General features: G+C 35.6%; 1 protein-coding gene across 4 annotated transcripts in view; it reads left to right on the top strand.

Annotated features, from left to right (window-relative positions):
- nek11 (NIMA-related kinase 11) overlaps positions 1-21,538 on the top strand; it is a 65,939-nt gene that overhangs the window by 28,688 nt on the left and 15,713 nt on the right. For 2 of the 4 annotated variants that reach the window (XM_081388244.1, XM_081388243.1), the window contains 7 exons: positions 93-178; positions 5,430-5,549; positions 6,495-6,585; positions 6,798-6,924; positions 11,464-11,603; positions 14,405-14,465; positions 16,728-16,824. In XM_081388244.1, the coding sequence (XP_081244370.1) occupies positions 93-178; positions 5,430-5,549; positions 6,495-6,585; positions 6,798-6,924; positions 11,464-11,603; positions 14,405-14,465; positions 16,728-16,824 (722 nt within the window). Of the gene's footprint in view, positions 1-92; positions 179-5,429; positions 5,550-6,494; positions 6,586-6,797; positions 6,925-11,463; positions 11,604-14,404; positions 14,466-16,727; positions 16,825-18,055; positions 18,231-21,538 lie in introns of those variants that run through there. The other 2 variants (XM_081388246.1, XM_081388245.1) reach the window with 2 other exon arrangements.

The raw sequence follows: 21,538 nt of genomic DNA, 5'->3' as shown, positions 1-21,538 counted from the left end.
CTTTCATAGCTCCTCAGGAAACTAACTTTTACAAGCCTCAGAGAACAGCATTAACAGATATTTCATCTCTTTTGCTATTTTTCTCACTACAGAGCATGAAACACAAGTTCTTTAGCCTTACACTTCGAGACAAGTCGATGGGGGGAGAGAGAGACACATCGCAGATCCTGAGAGCACTGTAAGTGAATCCACAGTCACAAGTCCCTGAGAGAAAGAGACATTTATAGGCAGTCTCACTTCTCTGTTCCTGCAAAGATGCTGTCAGCTGAGAAATGCATGACTACACCAGGGATCTCTGGGAACAGGACTGTTTTTTTTAAAATGCCTTTTTTTTTTTTTTGCCATTTTCACACAATCTTGTCGGGGGGACCTAAAAATATGTACAGTAGCTGTGTTGCTGCTGCGTACCCAGTGTTTGGAACATGTTAATCAGGTGGCAGTCTATGAGCAGCAGACTTTCATTCATTCGCTTTCCACACAAATTAAAAATGTTGTCACCATAGCATGTGCCAATCATAGTGAAAATCTTAAAGCCACCAGTGCATAGCAAAATCAAACAAGTGCAGTTCATTGATTCTTGAGTACTGGGACATAATAGGTTGCAAAATTGAAAAAAGGTTTTGTGCACTACCGTTTAAAAGTTTGGGGTCAAAAAGTTTTCAACATTGATATGAAGAAATGTTTTATTAAATCAGCATATTCCTGAAAGATCATGTGACACTGAAGACTGGAGTGACGATGCTTTGCATCACAAATAAATTACATTTTAAAATATATACAACTAGAAAATAGTTATTTTAAATATTACTGACATTACTAAATATTACTAAACAATATTACTGTTTTTACTGTATTTTTGATCAAATAAATGCAGCCTTGGTGAGCGTAAGAGACTTGCATTAAAAACATGAAAAAAAAAAAAACTTGCCAACTCCAAACTTTTCTACGGTAATGTAATGGAATTATTTTGAATTAGTCAGTACCCGATATTCAGAGTTATCTTTCAAGTGCACTGACAAATCTAGCATTCACTTTCCATATCGCACATGTATTACAGTTTTTTTTCAATCGCTAACAAGCGCTTACCCATACTTCAGATAATTTTTCTAAACTCTTAACACAGACTTACACCTACAAAACACAATTGGCCAAATTGATCATTTTCTTCTCAAAAACACATTTTGTTAAATATATACTAACTCTTCATTTCAAAACAGAAAACGTGTTTCTCTGCACACACTAACTTTACCAAAACAATGGAAATCTGACTCAAAATGAAATTATTCTGTCAAAGAATAACACTTGTTTTCACTTCACAAGGTACATGCAGTCAATCAAAGTACACCAGGTTTCAAAATACTGGCTATTGTTGACATTACTAAAACTGCATAGACTTTTATGTTTCAGGTAACATGCAATCCACATTTTACACTAAATTTCTTGGTTGGGACCTGCATGTCCACATGTACAGTAATGTTCACATTCAAACGCATTCTAGTAAAAAGCAAATCCCCAGTTATTTTTTCTTTATTGTTTACTAAAGGAGGTACAGTAGAAACACAGTATAATAGAACAGAAAAAGTTTTACAGTATTGCAATGCTTACAGTGAACAAAATGCTTACAAAAACAGTAAAAAGCCCAGATAAAAAGGGGGGAACTAAAAATAGCACAAAAACTCAAACTGGGTTGCACTCTTTCACCAGCCTCTCTTAGTGAGAGACCGTGGTTGATTACATGGTCAATGATAGTGGCACGAATTTTATCACTGACTACTGTTCTTGCAGCCCTTGGAATGCCACCACCACGCATCCTTACACCTCTACCTTGCCCTCTCCTTGGGCCTGCTCCTCTTCCTGCACCTGCTCCTCTCACTGCACCTGCACCTCCTTCTGCATCTCTCACTGCACCTGCACCTCTCATTGCTCCTCTCACTGCTCCTCTCACTGCTCCTCCTTCTGCATCTCTCACTGGACCTGCATCTCTCACTGGACCTGCACCTCTCACTGGACCTGCATCTCTCACTGGGCCTGCTCTTCTCCCTGGGCCCCTTGCTCTTCCTCTTCCTCGTCCAGACATTACAGTGTTTGTCTTTTTCTGTTTCTGTTTCCAAAAACATCACTCCTCAAAGTCCTCCTTTTATAGTAATAGAAAAAAATAACCCCTGCCACTGAGTCTAAGCCAGACTGGAACCAACTGTGGTTGTCCCAATTTACCCAACATAAATCAGCTGTATGTCAATTACAGTTTTTTTCAGTCGCTAACAAGCGTTTGACCAATCAGTTGTCACATTTTCAAAACTCTAAACACAATTAGCACAGCATCGGTCTTTTGTGGCCATACCATTCACACATTTCTTGTCGTTTTCACACAATATGCAGTCAGTGAACACATTTCCACAATGCTTAAATTTTCTTAACAGACAAGCTATACCTCCCAACAAAATGATGGATTGTTTTTGTAGTATTTACAAATGTTAACACACAACATCCCACAATAGCAAAAACAATATTCCAAACCTTAGATACAGTATGGACTGCATATATTTACTGTATTTACCATTTACATGAAACTTTTACCATTTTTGTAAATTTCATGATTTTAGCAAAATGTGATTTTGATTGCTAGCAAAATGTGTTGCTTTTGAACAATGTCATGAAGAAACAAGCTTTTCTTTCGAGTAATGATGCTGAAAATTCAGCTTTTCATCACAGGAATAAATTACATTTTACACAATTTATTACATGACATACATATTTTTAAACAGAAATCAGTTATTTCAAATTGTACTACAGGATATTTCACAATATGAAAGTTTATAAAAACCTCTGCTTCTGCAATGATATCAGTTCAAAAACAATATATCAGTGAGAGAGTCAAGGAGCTACAACGACAATATGTCCAGTGTAGTATATTCAATTCAATGTCCAGTTCTATAAGCTTTGCACTTTGCAAGTAGGTAACCTACACAGCAATAGGTTACAGTACAGTATGGTATACAGTAATGACATGATTTACATAAACTTTGTTTTGAGAGTTATGGAATTGGAGGCCAACCAGGCCCCTCATGAATTCATATACATAGATGAGGCAGGATTCTATCGAGGCCAAAAGGCATCAACCTGGACGAAATGTAATGTGGAGGTGGAAGGTTTATGACCATCAGCCACATGAGCAGATGTCCCTCCTTGAAGCCATGGATGCTGGCTCCAAGGGTGGATCCGACATACCAAGCAGTTTTATCCCAGGTGCATCGCCTTGGATGATATCAGATGTGATCTTGATGAAAACATGTGGCCTAACCCTGAAGATCGCAGAGATTAGATACAGTAATTTTATGTTTTTTTTTGCTGTTGTTTTTTTGTTCACAATGCTCTTGTGTGTTTCATGGATATTTTGTTTACTGTAAGCAATACTGTAAAACTTTTTCTGTTCTATCAAACCGTGTTTCTACTGTACCTCCTGTAGTAAACAGTAAAGGAATAAAAACTGATTTGCTTTTTACTGGAATGATTATGAATGTGAACAGTACTGTACATGTGGACAGTTCCCAACCAAGAATTTAGTGTAAAATGGTGGATTGCACGTTTTGCATGCAAATACCTGTAAAACTGAAACATAAAAGTCTATGCAGTTTTAGTAATGTCAACAATAGCCAGTATTTTGAAACCTGGTGTACTTTGATTGAGTGCATGTACCTTGTGAAGTGAAAACAAGTGTTATTCTTTGACAGAATAATCTTATTTTGAGTCAGATTTCCATTGTTTTGGTAAAGTTAGTGTGTGCGCAGAGAAACATGTTTTCTGTTTTGAAATGAAGAGTTAGTATATATTTAACAAAATGTGTTTTTGAGAAGACAATTAACCATTTGGCCAATTGTGTTTTGTAGGTGTGAGTCTGTGTTAAGAGTTTAGAAAAAGTATCTGAAGTATGGGTAAGCGCTTGTTAGCGATTGAAAAAAACTGTATTCAATTGTTTGTTTATTATCAGCTGAGATTGTTTTTGAACTGATATCATTGCAGAAGCAGAGGTTTTTATACTGTATCTAAGGTTTGGAATATTGTTTTTGCAATTGTGGGATGTTGTGTGTTAACATTCGTAAATACTACAAAAACAATCCATAATTTTGTTGGGAGGTATAGCTTGTCTGTTAAGAAAATGTAAGCATTGTGGAAATGTGTTCACTGACTGCATATTGTGTGAAAACGACAAGAAATGTGTGAATGGTATGGCCACAAAAGGCTGATGCTGTGCTAATTGTGTTTAGAGTTTTGAAAATGTGACAACTGTTTGGACAAACGCTTGTTAGCGACTGAAAAAAACTGTAAATGCAGGATCCTTTTTGTTTTTTAGGTGTTACTGCAAGTCAAGTCACCTGTATTTATATAGCGCTTTTTACAATACAGATTGTTTCAAAGCAGCTTTGAAATGACAACAAGAAATTAATGCAACGAAGATTGTTTTGTCCGGAAACAGAAAACTTTACTTGCATTCTGGCCGTTTATATACACGAGTCACAACAACAGTGTTTTGGTGGCCTGAGAACACAAACTTTGAAACATTTCAAAGTGCAAGTTATCATCTCAATGTAAACTTCAAAAACGCTAATATGTGAAAACGTTGACGGCATGCACAAGCGTATTACATGTTTAGTCTTTGGGCATGCGTGTTTGAATGTATGTGCGCAGGCGCTTAGTCTTTCTTTACAAAGCGACATCGCCAACTACTTGTCTGGCATGCATGATAATACAGCGTTTGTAGTCGTTTTCTGCGGATCCGTGTAAACGGGGATCATACTACTACATACTACCGGTAGTGGCTTCTGTCAGGACATATAGGAGTATTTCTTTAAATTATAATATTTTTGTCTTTATAATGTAAGTGTAATATTTGAATCTTCAGTATTGAAGTAATTATGAGGTATTGCGTAATGTTATGAGGTTGAGGACATAGTAAGTTATAGTGTAGGGCCTACATCATAATTTTGATAAAATAATTAAATGAATACTGGACATTTGTGTTAAAAACATTCTAGTGATCATTTGATTCATTTCAAACTGTTAATGTTACTACAGTAGTTTTAAAAACAAATGGCAGGCACAGAGCTAAGCTCTTTGCATGAGGCTATATGCAGCCTTAAACTGGACTGAGAATCTGACTGAACCTTTTGCTCATTAGCTTTTTAATGCTGTTCTAGTATGCCTGGTGTCCAAAGACTGCACACAAAGCATCTGAAGCTGTCTAACACAACTTGATATAACCTAATGATATACTTTTTCTTGTTTGGATTCTACTCTTTTTTTAACTTCATTTGAAATTGCCTATTTCTTTTAAAAATTGCATGCTCTGATCACACAGTCCAAAAAATGTCTGTAAAGCAAAGGAGTAGTCGTTAGTCATTTCAGTAAATGTAGTCCTTGAAACCCCGCAGGCAGAAGAAGGTACATCTGCAGACACTGCGGGAGAGATCAGAGGTGCAGAAAATGAGCCCGAGAGAACGCATGCGGCTCCGGAAACTCCAAGCTGCAGATGAGAAAGCACGAAAGTTGAAGTGAGTGACGTTTAGTGCACTGACCGTGTCACACTAAATGTTAATCAAATGTGACTCGCAGTTCATATTCCATAAGGTTAGCTTGAGTGTCAGGGCTTTTCTGTTTTCATGGTGCAAGGATTTTTGGCAGTGTGTCACACGTCAGCTCTGATTCTTTGTCTAATATGTGATGCACTGATAGAATCAGAACAGTCAACGTTGACTCGTGTCACACTCAAAAACAAACTGATGTATAATGCACATTATTACACTATATTATTTATTTTTGTTTACAGAATATATGATGTTTAGCTTTGGCATATCATTAACTGCTGCGAAGCAGGGGAGTCTCAAGAGAAGCCATGGTTCTTATCTTGGTGTATTTTTCTGTTGATATGAAAAATCGGGTACATTTAGCAATTTAGCTGTGAATTATGTGTATGATGTATATTACGATGTTATGATGAACTATATGTCTTTCTCCACTGACATTCTGAGTTGTTCAAAGCGTTTCTAAGGATACTGATTATTAGAAGACAGCTGTCAACCAAAAACTATGTTCTTCCGCAGAATGCATGCAGTTTTTTTTTTAACCACTAGATGGCCAAAAGTTACATAGTATACCTTTAATTAAACATTTACTCATAGATTTTTAAAATCAAAAGTATTTATTACCATTATTTAATGTGCTGTGAACTAACATTAACAAAGATTAAGAATTGTTGTATGAATGTATGCGTATATGTATATATGTATATATATATATATATATATATATATTGTTTACTGTTTGTTCATGTTAGTTATTACTTTACAATATTATTTCATTTGTTAACATTAGTTAAAGTTTTACCAAAAATGTAGACATTTATCTTCTTTTGTGTTCCACGTTTTTGAGTGAACTATGCCAGTTACATATACTATAAAAAAGTTCTATATGCACATACTCTTATTGTCTTACTATAGGAAAATTGTGGAGGAAAAATATCAAGAAAACTATCTTCGCATGCAAGAGTACAAGTCAAATTTTCAGAAAGTCAGTGTGGATGTTTTAAAGGTATGTTGAAAGGATTCCTGTCAGACATTATTCATAATTAACAGATTTGAAATCACAGCTGTAATTTGTTTTTATTACATTTGGTCTTTTTTTCTTTCTTTTTTTTCTTCTTTTTTTTAGCTTCTTATATTGAGTGAAATAAGAAACTAAGATATACTCATCCCTGAGCAACTTTTGGTGAAGCATTTGTTTTTTTACAACTTTTTTTCAAGGTGAAAAATGAAGGAGTTAACAGGACTCAACCGATTCAGAGTGAGACACCAAAAATAAACCCAGAACCGACGGGAAGCATTTCTCATCTCTCTGATAAGATGTGCAAGTCTGTGTCAAAAGACCATGGTGAGTTGTATTTCACTGTAACTAAAGGTCAAATGGAAGAAATTGTAGCTCTGGGTTGACACCTGAGCTGACAATGACCAAAACCCAGGGTTAAAAGCAGAGTTAAACATTGCATTTCCGAGGGTTAAAAGTGGCCTTAGCCTAATAAGACAATTACCCAGGGTTAAGTCTGGCAAGAAAAGCTCTTAATTTGGAAAAGACAGATTTTTTTCCCCACACATTTTTCAATTAAACTATCAGCAAGTATATTAATTAAAGCATTCTCCCCTGATACTTTTCTCTTGTTTTTTGAAGTCTATTATGAAATGTGTGTCTGATGGAATGCCACCATCTCTTCCAAATCAGAAAGTTTAACTTCCCATCAGAGATTACTTTCTTTTTCTTCTACATCTTCATTAATATTCATTGTGTGCTTGGCGCTCCAGTGCCTCTTTCTCCATGGTTTAACAAACAACAGATCCCAGAACAGAGCGAGGTACCATGAGTATTACACTGCACTGTCAGACACACGCATATTTAAAAGAGATAAAAAATATTCCATTTTGATTTGAAAGTCAAATGATTCCTAGACGTTTTAATGATGTTCCACCGCACAGATTTATCAGAGCAGAAGTTGCCTGCCTTTATGAACAAATGATAAGTAAAGTGAGAAATGGGCAGTTTAGTTTCATCCCTTATTGTAGTTAGGACCTCAGCTCAGAACTCAAGCCTGTGAATGGTTTCTGCTGGTATGCTGCTATTTCTAGATTTATCCAGATCTCACTGTACATCAGAGATGGCCTACTGTAGTAGTGTGCACTCATGCATTAATCAAGACACATTCAAATTCAATCATTTGTGTAACAACCTGTTTTTGAAAACAGCTTAAATGTACATAATCTTTCTAAGTATGATATCCCACAATCATATCCATGTGGTTCAGCAGTTGGTGGAAAGTGGCGTCTTATGGATCGATTTAATCAGGTTAATTCATAAATATGCTGTTGTCATTTTGCTGAAAAATAAGCATTGTAGTCATTAAATTGCTTGGTTATGTCTAAAATCCACTTGAGTGATGTAATGTGCCTTATAAATCAGTTTTTGTTTGAGGTTTCTTCGACCCGCTGAGTCATTAGCAGATGGGCAGTAAGGCAGATGCTTGAGGTTTCAGACACAGCCCTTGACACATTGGTTAAAAGTCAATGCAAAAATGACCCAGGAAAGTGAAGTTACTTTGAGAATAGTTCCACTGTAGCATCATTAGTTTGCAGATGTCACATGGTTGATATATTATTGTCTAATGCAATGACATTCAGACATTTTAAATGTATCCAAAAGTGTCCAAATACTGTTTGTGGGCACTGTATATTATTTAGCCATGAATATCAGATAATGGTTCATATTTCTGTTAGGCATGTTTGCATAAGATGACCTGTCCCCTTCTGATGGGTACTCATTTGCTTCATTGCTCAGTCATACAATCGGCTTTACTTAATATTTGTGTGGAGGCCGATAACCAGATTTTTAACGTGTTTGACTTTGTCATTTTGCATTGGCTGTGAGATATGTGCGGAATCTGATCTGGCATATTGCTGGTTTTCAATGACTCATTCTTTTACCACCGTCATTATATGCATCAAAGGAAAGATAAGTTATGGCCAAAACGCCTCCTTAATCGGGTTTTGATATCATTATGATAAATCTCAGAGACGTGTTTTCTGGAAGTCCTGAGAGGTTATCCATCAGTTCCTGGCTCTAATCACTTTAGATTCCTCTGTAAATGAGATGTTTTAACCGAGTGCAGAGCCACAGCTGTGCTCTTAGACGACACTGAGAGGATCCACACGGTGTGATTTATCGATAGAGGATGCCGGGGTGCAATCACTGTGAATTTGAAATGCGTGTTTGTCTGAGATATTGTATGTTACTGGGAATAAATGGGAAATAAAATCGTGTAAGTATGTGGATTTGTATTATTAAAAATTAAAGAAGTGATACTTTGCGGCGGGGTTTTGAGACTAATGGAGTCAAGTCTTTTGTCCTTGAAATTAGCTGATATGTTTATTATATAGCTTCCATAAAACCTCATGCATCAAGTAATCTCGAAGGCAAGGAAAACTCATTGAATGAATAATGCATAATTAATGCTACAAGTATAATTGTGTGCATGTTTTGTATAGTTTACGTAGAGTCGCCCAGCAGAAACACTGAGCAGGTTAACCCAGCTACATCATAAACAAAATTAAATGTTTTTTTAGGATGGAATATTTATTCAGATATCATTATTTTCCTTCTCTTGTCATTTTGAGAGTTCATAGTTTCATATTTGCATGTTATTCAAGGACCTAGACAGCCATTTCTGATAATCTTCTTGAGGTTGGGAGCAATTAAACATACGGTCTGATTCTGCTCATGTCTGGAGTTAAACTATAATGACTACACCAGGGACTTCTGTGCCTTGGAAAGATGCCGTTCAAATGAATAAGCTCTGACAATAAGCACATTATGTGCAAACCTTGTCAGCATAATTGTCTCCAGCCTGTAACCGTCTCTCTTTAATTTGTTTGCATACATCACTACTGTTAGTATTATTAATTAGTATTCTGGTGTAAATAGAGTACATATAACAGAGTACTACATCACATGAATTTTCTTTTTTATTATAGCAGTTAGCCACGAGATGAAGACTATCTATCTATCTATCTATCTATCTATCTATCTATCTATCTATCTATCTATCTATCTATCTATCTATCTATCTATCTATCTATCTATCTATCTATCTATCTATCTATCTATCTATCTATCTATCTATCTATCTATCTATCTATCTATCTATCTATCTATCTATCTATCTATCTTTGCTCATTAATAAAGAATTCATTTGATATTTGGTCACAGATAGGAATAACTTTTTTACAGTTTCTGGTTTATAATCACTTTTATAATCTCTTTGTCTTTGTTTCTGAACCTTTATGGCCTTATTAAAATGTGAGATTAAAATTCATCTGGTAAAGGTGAACATCTGGCACAAAATGTATAACACGGTGTCTACACCAAAAGCGAGCGCCGTGATGCGGCAAACACAAACCGAACCCATTATAATCCGCGATTCTGTCTACACTGGATGCAGCGACACGATGATTCAGTTTAACATACTCCAAGTGCAACTCCCTTCGGACGCTACTTCTGACATGAAGGGCAAATGGATTTACAGTTGTCGTGTCTGTTGTAGACATAGTGTAAGGGTTATTTGCTGGGGAAATATTGGGAAAACTTGACCCCACTAAGTGCTCTCAGTATTTGAGTGGAAAGTAAATGGCAAGAAAACAGCTAATGGTTGTTTGTGTCATTAACATAGCTAATTTGAATCAATAAAGTTAGGAATTGGAGGGTTCTCTTAAGAATGCTGACTGTCCTCCATAGGGTTTTTCATTTATCTTGATCATTTATCATTTAAATGTGATTTTAATTGATTCTAAAGGTAAAATAAAAAAGGAATAAGTCTTATATGACCCACAGTCCTCTACTTCAGAACAAACTTCTACAATCCTTGGCAAACTACAACCTAAAGTTTCTCACAATTGTGCATAAATCCTCCTAGAAGAGGATACACATTTTTTTGTGGGGATATTTCTGTATAAAACATACATAAACAGAGTCAATGAGGCAGGACTGAGTTCTGAACACATGATCATTTGAAATGACACGGAAGCTTCCTGCACAGTGATACAGTAGAATGCACTTTCTACTTTTTGTCATGACTAATCCTCTTTACTGGATAAAACAGATCGACAGTGTTGTTTAGACAGGCCTGGAAAACAGAGGAGGGTGTGATAGGCCTCAGGTTTCTCGGCTTATTAAATCACACATACACACACACACACAAAAACATGATTGCAAAAGAGATGTATTTCGTGAAAATACATGCTAATGATTGGTTGTTAATAAAGAAAGATGCTTTTTACAGCCAGATGGTGCAGTTACATCATCTACCAGCAGAGGCTAACTGGAACGTGCTAACCAGCCAAACCATGATTTATTGGCTTTTGTTCTGTTTGTACTTGGATGTGCATGTTATCCCTGGTTGTTGGTCTTGTGAGGTGGATGTTCGGGGGATGCAGGTGTAAATGTGCATGCTGATGCATTGCCGTTCTCTTTCAGGCCGAAGGATAGTGCTCAGTTGGAGAGCTCTACGGAAGAAAATGAAACTGTTGAGAATGTGAATGGGAAACCCCACAGAGTAAAGTACAGTCTAACAGCCCTCTCTTGCTCCCTCCATCTCTCCTGCCATCTTTGTGTCTGATTGTGGAGGTCCAGTCGCTGGCAGCTGTCTGATAGAATCAGATTGGTCGCAGGCCCAGGAATTCATGCGTGTCTGAGAGGTTGTCTGTGTTCATTTGTTCACAGAAATGTTTGGTGTAGAGGTATTCAACAGCGCAGTGTAATCAAGCAGAAAATGTGTTAAAGTGTTAATGTTAGAGGCTACCTGTCATTTCAACACACTGCTCAACAATTTCGAGTATCGGTTAAATCTTTGCTACCTTTTAATCGTTTCAGCAATCCCAGAGGATCCTCAGGTGGCAGAGGCATTTTATTTCGTGGATGAATTTGAGTCATGCTCGGAGGCAGATTCAGATGGAGAGGAAGACTCAGAGGATAATCTCCCCACAGACCCTTCCTGTCAGACATGTGGACAGGTGAGGAGAGATCCGCCGCCGGAGAGAAACTCCTGTCAATCAGCTTGTGTGACTGTGTGATATTTACATTTAAAGATGTCTCCATAAATTGTACGCACTGTAATTAGAGTTTTCATATGAGATCAGTTAGCAAAACAAAAGATTTTGCCATAAAATAATTTATTTATGAAATTTACAGTGCAATATATACACTCTTTTCTTGTAGCTTTACAAATTAAGCTTTAAAAATACATCACAAATAAAGGTACACTACCTTTCGAAATCTTTTTTTTTTAAAGAAATTAATACTTTTATTCAGCAAGGATGCATTAAATTGATCAAAAGTGATAGTAAATACATTTATTATGTCACCAAAGTTTTGTTTATTTCAAATATATGCTGTTTTTTTTAACTTCTTGATTCCTGAAAATTAAAGGTATCACTGATATGTATCACATGTATGATTTCAATATTGACAATAATAAGAAATGTTTTTGAGCATATTGGAATGTTTTCTGAAGGATCATGTGACACTGAAGACTGGAGTAATGATGCTCAAAATTCAGCTTTGCATCACAGGAATAAATTAACTTTTAAAATACAATAAATAGACAAATTATAGATAAAACAGATAGTAATATTATTTCACAATATTAATGTTTTTAATAGTTTAATAGTTTTTACAGCATTTTTGATCAAATAAATGCAGCATTGGTGAGAATAAGAGACTTTAGAATGGTAGTGTATATGTGGTAAATATAGTAAATTACTGGACTTAAACACTTTTAAACATTTTATCATTGTTTTCTAATTATTATATAGCTTTTATGACCTCACATGAATTGAAATACATATGTACTTTTAAAAAATGTATTTGTTGCAGTGCAGATTTGAATCTAAACTGCATCAATTACCCATATATGTTAATGCCATATTTCCTTCTATGCTCAAGGTATATCGTCAAGTATCCTCTTTTCCCTTTCAGTATCTTTTTGAATTATTCACACTTAACTCAAAGACACACTCAAGTCATAATAAGCTCTCATTGACAGGATCATCTGTTTATGAAGCAAGGAATAAGATGAATTCAGTCATATCTCACAAGCACTCAAGTCCACAGGTAATCGTTAATGTACAAGTGATATGATACCACTCGTCTGCGGTATTATAGTCCGGATTATGCAAATGAATTTTGCCTATAGAAGGTTTCTCAACCAAGTTCAACCTCATTATTGCAAATAGTTTGTAGTGTTGGAGTTCAGTGGCACAACAGCAAACACATACGTTCAGATCAGGTGGGATAGAGCCAGGGGCTCATCTGGACTCACAAGAGATCAAAAACTACATCAGCAGACTCTTAAAACGGCAATCCAATACCAGGCTTCAGCACGATTCGATCAAGCCAGCCGAGAATAGATTAAAACTATTTGTCACAATTGAGAGAGAGGGAGAAAAACAACTTCGAACCGAGATGGTATAAGTATGAAACCAAAGGAGAGAGTGGAATAGACTTCTGCCCCAGTGGATATTTGATAATTAGCTGGCTCACAGTGAGAGTGGAGCTGGTGGTATTTGTGCCGCCAGTCTTGGCTGGGTGAGATTCCCCGGAATGGAGGACAGAGGAATTGCATTTTGTAAATAGCTGCATAATACACTCTGTAGCTGGTCCTTATGTGATGGTTATTTTTCTTTTTTTCTATTCTCATTTCAACGTTTTGCACAGATGGCATGACTTGATACCCTTGAACTGCCCAATGGCCTTCCTTCACTTATGCACTTGTGTCTCATACACAATGAATTTGGCCCTGCTTTCTGCAAACCAATTGCAGTTTGAATATGTTTTTTCTTTAACAACATTTTGTTTCTTCTACCTCTGGCACTTTTCTTTTTGCTGCATTTCAAATGTATTTTTATGTATATTTTTATTGTTTTATCCTTCTCCCAGACCAGACTTTTAATATTAAAATATGAAATCCACCATGAAAATATTGCATTTTTAAAACTGATAGTTATTGAGTGAAATAACCATGAATCTTTTTCATATTTTCATAAACAATTATTTACAGTTGGTTTTTAAGTCTTGTATATTAAATGTGCATAAATTCCAATCAAATGTTAATTATTATTACTATTATTTTTATAATTATTGCTATTATTACATTTTTGTGTATTTGGGGTATATGAATCTGCTATTTATTCCAAAAATATTGTAAAATTAGCATTTGATTGAAATGTTCCTGATGTTTCACAAAAAAAAAAAAAAAAGGAAAAATAAATATTCCTGTGATAAATGTACATGACCTTTTGGACATTTTTAGTAGATTTTTTTTCTTTTTTTAAATAGTGAAGGTGTGAATATAGGACTTTATTGTCTAAAAGTCTACAAGGTCCATTGTTGAAGAAACACCTAATTTTGTTGCTGATGGACCTTTAGTCCTTCTTCAGACTCATTCAGTCTGTATGTTCCTTGAGACTTCGTCAACAAGGGGAAGGCCTCAAGGGAGTAAAAACCATTCAGGTTGCCTTTATCATGGTGCTTCTTCCTCCCTCCAGGTCATGCAATCATTACAGATAGGAGACCTGTTGATCCCAAATGCTGTTTATAGAACCTGCATTTCAAGGCCCTTGTGTAGCTAGACTGTCATTAGGGAGTCTAGCCACAATCATGGTTTGATCTAAACAGAAGAAACCCTGTAATTTTCAGTAATATTGTAATGTCTCTGTAAGTAGGCCAGAAGGAACATATGGTGTGTTTCCAGCATCCTTTATCATACATCACAGCCTGAACATGACCCCTTCATGTGTGTCCTTGTGTATCACAGGACAGTGACCTGGAGGCCATGATCAGACACATGGAGAATGTTCTGGATGGTGACTCAGATGGTGAGTACGGCTTATGTTCCCGGTCATTCCACACAAGAAAATTTATTGGTGATAGGCCTGTGTACCAATACAATACAACCCCACTGGCAGGTACACTCCATTACCAACATGAGATATATAGCATATTTCTCCAATACTGACTGGCCAATTACATGAGAGGTCAGTGAACGTACACAAAGCTGCTTGCTGAAGGTCACAGGCCTGTAAAATGACACTTCTTCTGAAGACATGGGAGCATGCTCATTTAACTCCATACACGTCGAATGAATGATCCATTTGCTTGGTTCACGCCTCTGAGCGCATGATATTGAGTTTTTTTCTTTTTCCTGATGACTCTGGAGTGAGAATGTCAGGAAGCCTGTTTGTCTGCCACTTGAAGCCATGGCGACATTGATTAGGTAATTCAGTGAGGCTATTTACAGGCTCTGACCACATCCGATCAGTTCTGTGCATTTCCTCATCGAAAGAACTGGAGTATTTCTGTTTAAGTCTCAGTTTCTTTCCTGGTTTATTTGACCTTCTTAGGTTTCAGATGCTTTATAAAAATTGGCATCTTGAACCACACTGACATCTTGAACCACTGAATTTATTTAGATTTTCCTAAAAAGTACCATATTCTAGACATATACCACACTGAATGTGCACATTTATTAACCCACATATGCTTATTTTATTTTGGAATTTATTTAAAATATATATTTATTTTTTATTTTAATAATGCATTTTCATCTATTTTTATGTCATTTAAAACCAAACAAACTTTGTAAAATGTTTGGTTTGAGAGGTGTGCTTGTGCATTTCTTTAAAAGAAATGCCACTTTTATCAAATACAGTGGCATTCATATATTTCGAAGTGTGGTTTAAGTGTACAAATGCTTTTTTAGGCCACTGTGAATGAGTATTTGTATTGCATTATAGCATTTATTTAAGTGTGTTGATATGCATTCTGATATCTTCATTTCTCAATAGTCTGTATGTCAATGTATTGTTTAGATAAACTTCGAAATCCTCATATCAGGCCATATATTTGAAAAATACTATTCAGCAATCCTCACTTCTGAACTCTGCTTATCTGCAGAGTTAGATAAATGATAGCGGTGTTAGGACAATGCATGATGGGTAATATCAGCACAGCCCAGGGTTGATCTTTTAAGAGAAGAAACACTTTTCTAAGCTTATCTCCTTTCTTTCTTTCACCAGCCACCTTGTCAAGACAATGAGTTTCAGATTTGCTCAGCCATACCAAAAAGAATGGATAGAAAAAAAGGGAGAGAAAATTTGTTTTTGTGGCTCAAAGTGGGAAGCAGTAGGTGGTGCATTCATGTTGAACCATCTGACTAAATGGCACTTCAAAAGATGGATATATGTGTACTTTTAATGACAGGTCAATTATAGTAACAAAGTGGTGCACACAGTGTTATTCATTTTATGATTATGCTGGCAAAAGACCAACAGTGACATTTGACATACAGTCGACATACACAACACAATGCACGAGGTGCTCTGACACGACTTCTGTGTCCCCTCATCACCTGCTGACTTCTCAAACACACACACACACACACACACACACACACACACACACACACACACACACACACACATAATCTGGTTTGGTTTGGTGAACATGTCACTGTGGCTGACAGCTCAGAAATGCAGCTTTCTGCTTGAGCTCCACTTTCACATCTCTGACTTCATTCAGCACTGGTCTATGTAATAGTGTAGCTAAAACTTTACCAAACCTTTTGCTTTATGTACTTGTGTAAAATGTCTTCCCTTGGTACCTATTGTCCTCTATTATTCTCTAATAGCTATAATGTCATGCAAGTCGAAAACTATAATATTCTGCCATGAAAATGGCCTTTTCATTAGAGATTTGCTCATAAACATTCACAATAAACCTGAAAAATATGTTCAGATAAACACATTTATTGCTCTGAAGTAGATGCGCTGTGTTGCCTGCTTTTGATTTTCTCTTTTTTATTATATTAATATTCTACAGCTTTCCTGCATCATAGACAGCTTAGGACTGTAATGTATCTCTGTGATAAACTGAATCAATAAGAAAGCTTCCTTTAGTTTCAGACCTCTCACTTTTTAGAAACCCAATTCATTTTTATAGATAGTCAAACCAAAATTTATATTTAGATATATTTATATTTAGAGGATATTTAGTCCCATACTATGCTGAGACACATGTCATGAAGAGAAACAAAGTCAGTCCAAACTTTTGTCTGATAATGTACATTGTGTGTGTTTCAGGAGCTGAAGCAGAGGAAAAGAAGCCTCAGCTGGGTTCTCTGGGAGTGAGCAGCATCAATACCTCCATGGCTGAGGGCAGAATAGAGCGGATGAGACAGTGAGTGTTTCATCCTTGACTTGTTCACAGCCATCACCTGTAAGAGTTTCTTTCATTCCCCAGGCACCTCACAATGAGTCTTTTTCACAAAAATTTGCATTTACCTTCATGCTCAGAAACATATTTATGGAAAACCTATCCTTGATAAAGCTGTTTAGTTATTAAGTTTCTTTATATGTATATATATAATTTAATGCGTTAATTTAATTAATTTGTCATGGAAAAAATAACCATAAACGCATTTAACACACCCGTCCTGCCCCAGACCTACGTAGTTCATCTTACATTTCATCCAGTTGATTGGTGACGAACATGATGCAGGGCAACAACTCGCTGCATTATGGAGCCTAAAATGCCGTTAGAATGCATTTTCCCTAAAATTCAAGATATTGGGGCAAAAATGCCCCAGTATGAGTTTTTGTCTCAGATTTATATCATATGATACTGTTAAGCAATATCACACATGAGTAATGAGTAGCACACGTGTGCTGTTTTTGCCCTGAATAGCATGAGTACAAATGTGATATTACTTAAATACAACAGTTTAATTAAAAAGAAGTAAATATTGTGTTATATTTTAGACTCAATATTGTCTGTTTTTGCTCAGTTTTGCCAACGAAAATATTAGCCACAGGAGAAATGTTGTTTATCTCAGAGCAACACACAGCGGTGTTTCATTACTGACTGAATCTGCGTTTTTGACGATTTGGGAGAACCAATGATTCAATGCCCCATTCTTAAAGAGCCATTTCATTACTGCCATTCAAACGAATCAAATCAATGAATGACTCAATGACTTACTCATTTAGACATTTACCACCACCTACTGGCAGTTTTAGTTTAATATTTAGATCATCATTTATCATTTCATTAAAAAAAAAAATTTTTCATATCCATATTAATAAAAAACCCATTAAAAGGATAGTTCACCCAAAAATGAAAATTCTGCCATCATTTACCCACCCTCGTGTCGTTTCAACCCTGTACACCTTTCTTTTGCATGATATAAAAGAAGATATTTTGAAGAATGTTGGTAACCAAACTATATTGGTTACCATTGACTACCATTGTATGAACAAAAAACAAAGGTCATACAGGTTTGAAAAGTCACTTTGCTTTACGAGCCCCATTAAAGACCACGACTTTACATATAATGTAATCCACCTGCTACTGCAGTCAGCATGTTGTGTGACACCGTTCTGTATTTGAATCTGCTTTTCTTGCTCCGGAGGCTCCTAAAACCCCATCCTGACATTCTCCTGTTCCTAAAGCCCGAGTCTGATCTTCACAAAAACCACCATGGATGATTTGGAGCCAAGCGCTGAACTGAATGATTTATCAGAAATAGAAGAATAGATGTATCAGAAAGTGCGTCACCGATAAATAAAATGCATTTTAAAAATGGCATCAAAACTGTTGGTTCTTGAATGTTTTAGCAATGATCATTTAGCAGTTTAATGGCTTTGTCATTTCCTTTTATTTCAATATTCTTAAAATTGCATTCAATTGCAAGGGCAGCTTCTGGTACCAATTTCCTGTTTGTATATCACTGTTCCACGTGTGATTCGATTCAAGCATTATATGAGCATGGTATGAACATTATATGAGCATTATATGAATTCAAAATTAAATTTAGGGGCCTCTGAACAGCATTCCCTAACGTGAACAAATGTCTGAAAGCACAAAAATGCATATTTATTGGTCTTTCTGTACGCTGTTGTACATATCAATAAATGCGCCTGCTGTGTTAGAAACCCAATAATCTTGGTAACTCCACCCTCTGGTGTATTTAGCTACATTTTAATATGAGCTTCTGCCTGGAATGTCATTTGTGATGCATGCATACAGATAATTTACAGTCTTTCAGGTTATTGTGCACAAATGCTTCTCCATTTTTCCTCCTGAATTCATCTCTGTCATTTTCTCTCTTGTCATTTTATTCAGCTTATTTTCTCATTTTTTTATGTTGTTTGTACACTTCTTTTTCTCCACAGAGCTTACTCTCTTCTTCACTGTCTTTATTAACTCCACGAGAGCAGCAAATTATTTCCTGCTAAAGTTTGGGGTCAGTTAGATTATTATTATTTATTTTTTAAAGAAATGATTACTTTCAGATATAGCTATTTCTATTTCAAATAAATTATTCTTCTTTTGAACTTTCTATTCATCAAAGAATTCTGAAAAAAATATGAATCAACAATTTTTAACATTGATAATAAGAAATGTTTATTGTGCACCAAATCATCATACAGTATTAGAATGATTTTTGAAGGATCATTGAAGACTGAAGTAATGTCTGCTAAATTCAGCTTTGCCATCACAAGAATAAATTACATTTTAAAATTTATTAAAATAGAAAACACTTATTTTTTACTAAAATAATCTTTTTCACAATATTAGTGTTTTAAATTGAAAAATATTATCTAATAAGTATAACCTTGGTGAGCAAAAGAGACGCCAAACTTTTGAATGGTTTTGTACTTTCTTTTATAAAGATGGAATTACACTAAACAATGAAAAATAAACATATTTTACCATATAGAATATCTGGAAAATATTTAGCTTCCATTCAGTAGACACTGCTTTTTTTGAAATGTTATTATTTTTTTGTACCGACCATCAGAGAAACTAGACGCTATTGCTGTGGCTGTGAAAAGAATAAAATTGATAGTTTTGTAAATTGTAACATTAAAGGTGCTCTAAGCGGTGTCGCACGTTTTTTAGGCCAAATTGTTTTTGTCACATCCAGCAAACATCTCCTCACTATCCGCTAGCTGCCTGTCCCCTGAACACACTGTAAAAAAACGCGATCTCTGAAGACAGCCCAGGCTCCACAAATGGCAAAAACAAAAACAAACTGGCCCAGCCTGGACCACGAAACATAACATACAGTGTTCCAGCCAATAACTGACAAGAATGATCTGCACATGAAGGGGGGTGTGGGGGAGTAGAGGAGTAGAGGAGAGAGAAGCATGAAGAGGGAAGTTAGCTAGAGGAGAGATGTCCTAACAACGACTAACGTTAAAATTTTATATTCTTGAGAATTTTGATATGGATGACACACACTCTAAAAACTATTACTGGGATAAACTTAATTTTATTGGTGAAACATTTTTACACTTAAAAATATTGAGTAAATTTTAAAGCTGTGAAATCAATGAAATATACTGTATGAATTGAGTAAATTCAAGTAAAAAAATTAAGTAAATCTGAGTAACTGCATCTGGCACATTAACATTTAAAATGAGTAGAAATAATTTAACATTTAAAAAACAATATTTTTGAGTTTGAGTTTTTATTTTTGAATAATACTAACTTTTTTTTTTTATTTTCTCTAAACCTTTCTAAAATAGTAGCCTATTCCATACAACAACCAGTAGCCTACGTTACATGACTTGGCCTTTATTGTTGATGAGTAACTTACAACAATACAGCACATTTTACACTGTTTTTAACACATAGCCTACAATATTGCCTTCATTTAAAAAAAAAAAAAAACATTTTAGAAGTAAAAATGAAACATTTAAACATTCAGGTAGCCTAATTCAAGTGTAATCAATCGGTCTGTTATCCCATTTCCACCGGATCAGCGCTGGTTCTCGAGCCGGAGATGGACTCGAGCTCTGCGGGTGGACTTTGAACTTCATACCGCCGTCCTGCGTTTCACTCACAGCCGAAAGTTAGCCTAGTGCGAGCGACTGACTCCCTAACCTGCCAATAAACAAACAGTTCTGAGGACATTTTATCATCCAAATAAATTATATTCATTATCATTAAATAAAGTCGTGCGTTTATGCAAGGCGTTTCAATCACGCGAAAAGACAGGCGCGACTCTCGTTTAGGTGTCTAATTACGCCTCTGTATGTTGTTTTGCATGAAATAAAATGATTTAAAGCACAGTAATGATTTTATAGATAAAAATAAAACATACACAAACCTGAATTTCAGAGGAAATGCACCAAATCTGTGACGCTGAGAAGAGGACTGTTGTTCTGGACTGTAGAGTTCAACCAGCCCGCGCTCACTCAACCAACCATCGAGTTGTCGTCACGTCAGCGGGTGGGGGAGGGGTGCATTGTTTTAATTGAGTAAACTTACTCAATTTCTTAAGAGTGTTAAATATATTAATAACATTGATTTGAATTAAGTAATATTTTTGTTTCTTGAAACAGGATCAGTTTAATTCAACCTTCTCAAATATTTTTATACTTTTTTTACAAATATATTAAGTATATTATAAAGAAATAATTGGTTTGTAAAATACTAAATTATTATATTGAAAAAAAAAACTTAAATATATCTGTAAATTTTAGATGAAATTAACTGTTGGATTTTTACTAAATTATTTTGGTATGTTTAACTCAAACAATCAAGTAAACAATATTCAGAGATTTTATTAAGTTAATAAAGTTAAACATTCCTGTAATATTTACTAAGCCACAGAATTATTTTTTTACAGTGCATGCCCAAAGAGACGACGTTCCGATGAACAAATAACAAAGAATAGGTAAAAGGAGAAGGAACGCACAAAGTCCCAAATTTACATTGGAAAAGCGTTCAAAAGGTGACGAGAACTCCGCCGGCAGAAGGGCTTCCAATCCGACATTCAGGTGGCTCTGTTTTTGCTGGACATGCGTGTAAATTCACTTTGTTTTTTCTAAATGGTTCATGACAGTTTCAGGAAGCACGGAAGGTAGGGGGTAGAGCCCTGCAC

The sequence above is a fragment of the Scardinius erythrophthalmus genome, assembly GCF_964197995.2.
Source record: "Scardinius erythrophthalmus genome assembly, chromosome: 16".
NCBI lineage: Eukaryota > Metazoa > Chordata > Actinopteri > Cypriniformes > Leuciscidae > Scardinius > Scardinius erythrophthalmus.
Note: the sequence above shows the minus strand (reverse complement) of the source record. Positions and strands in the feature narration are given on the sequence as shown.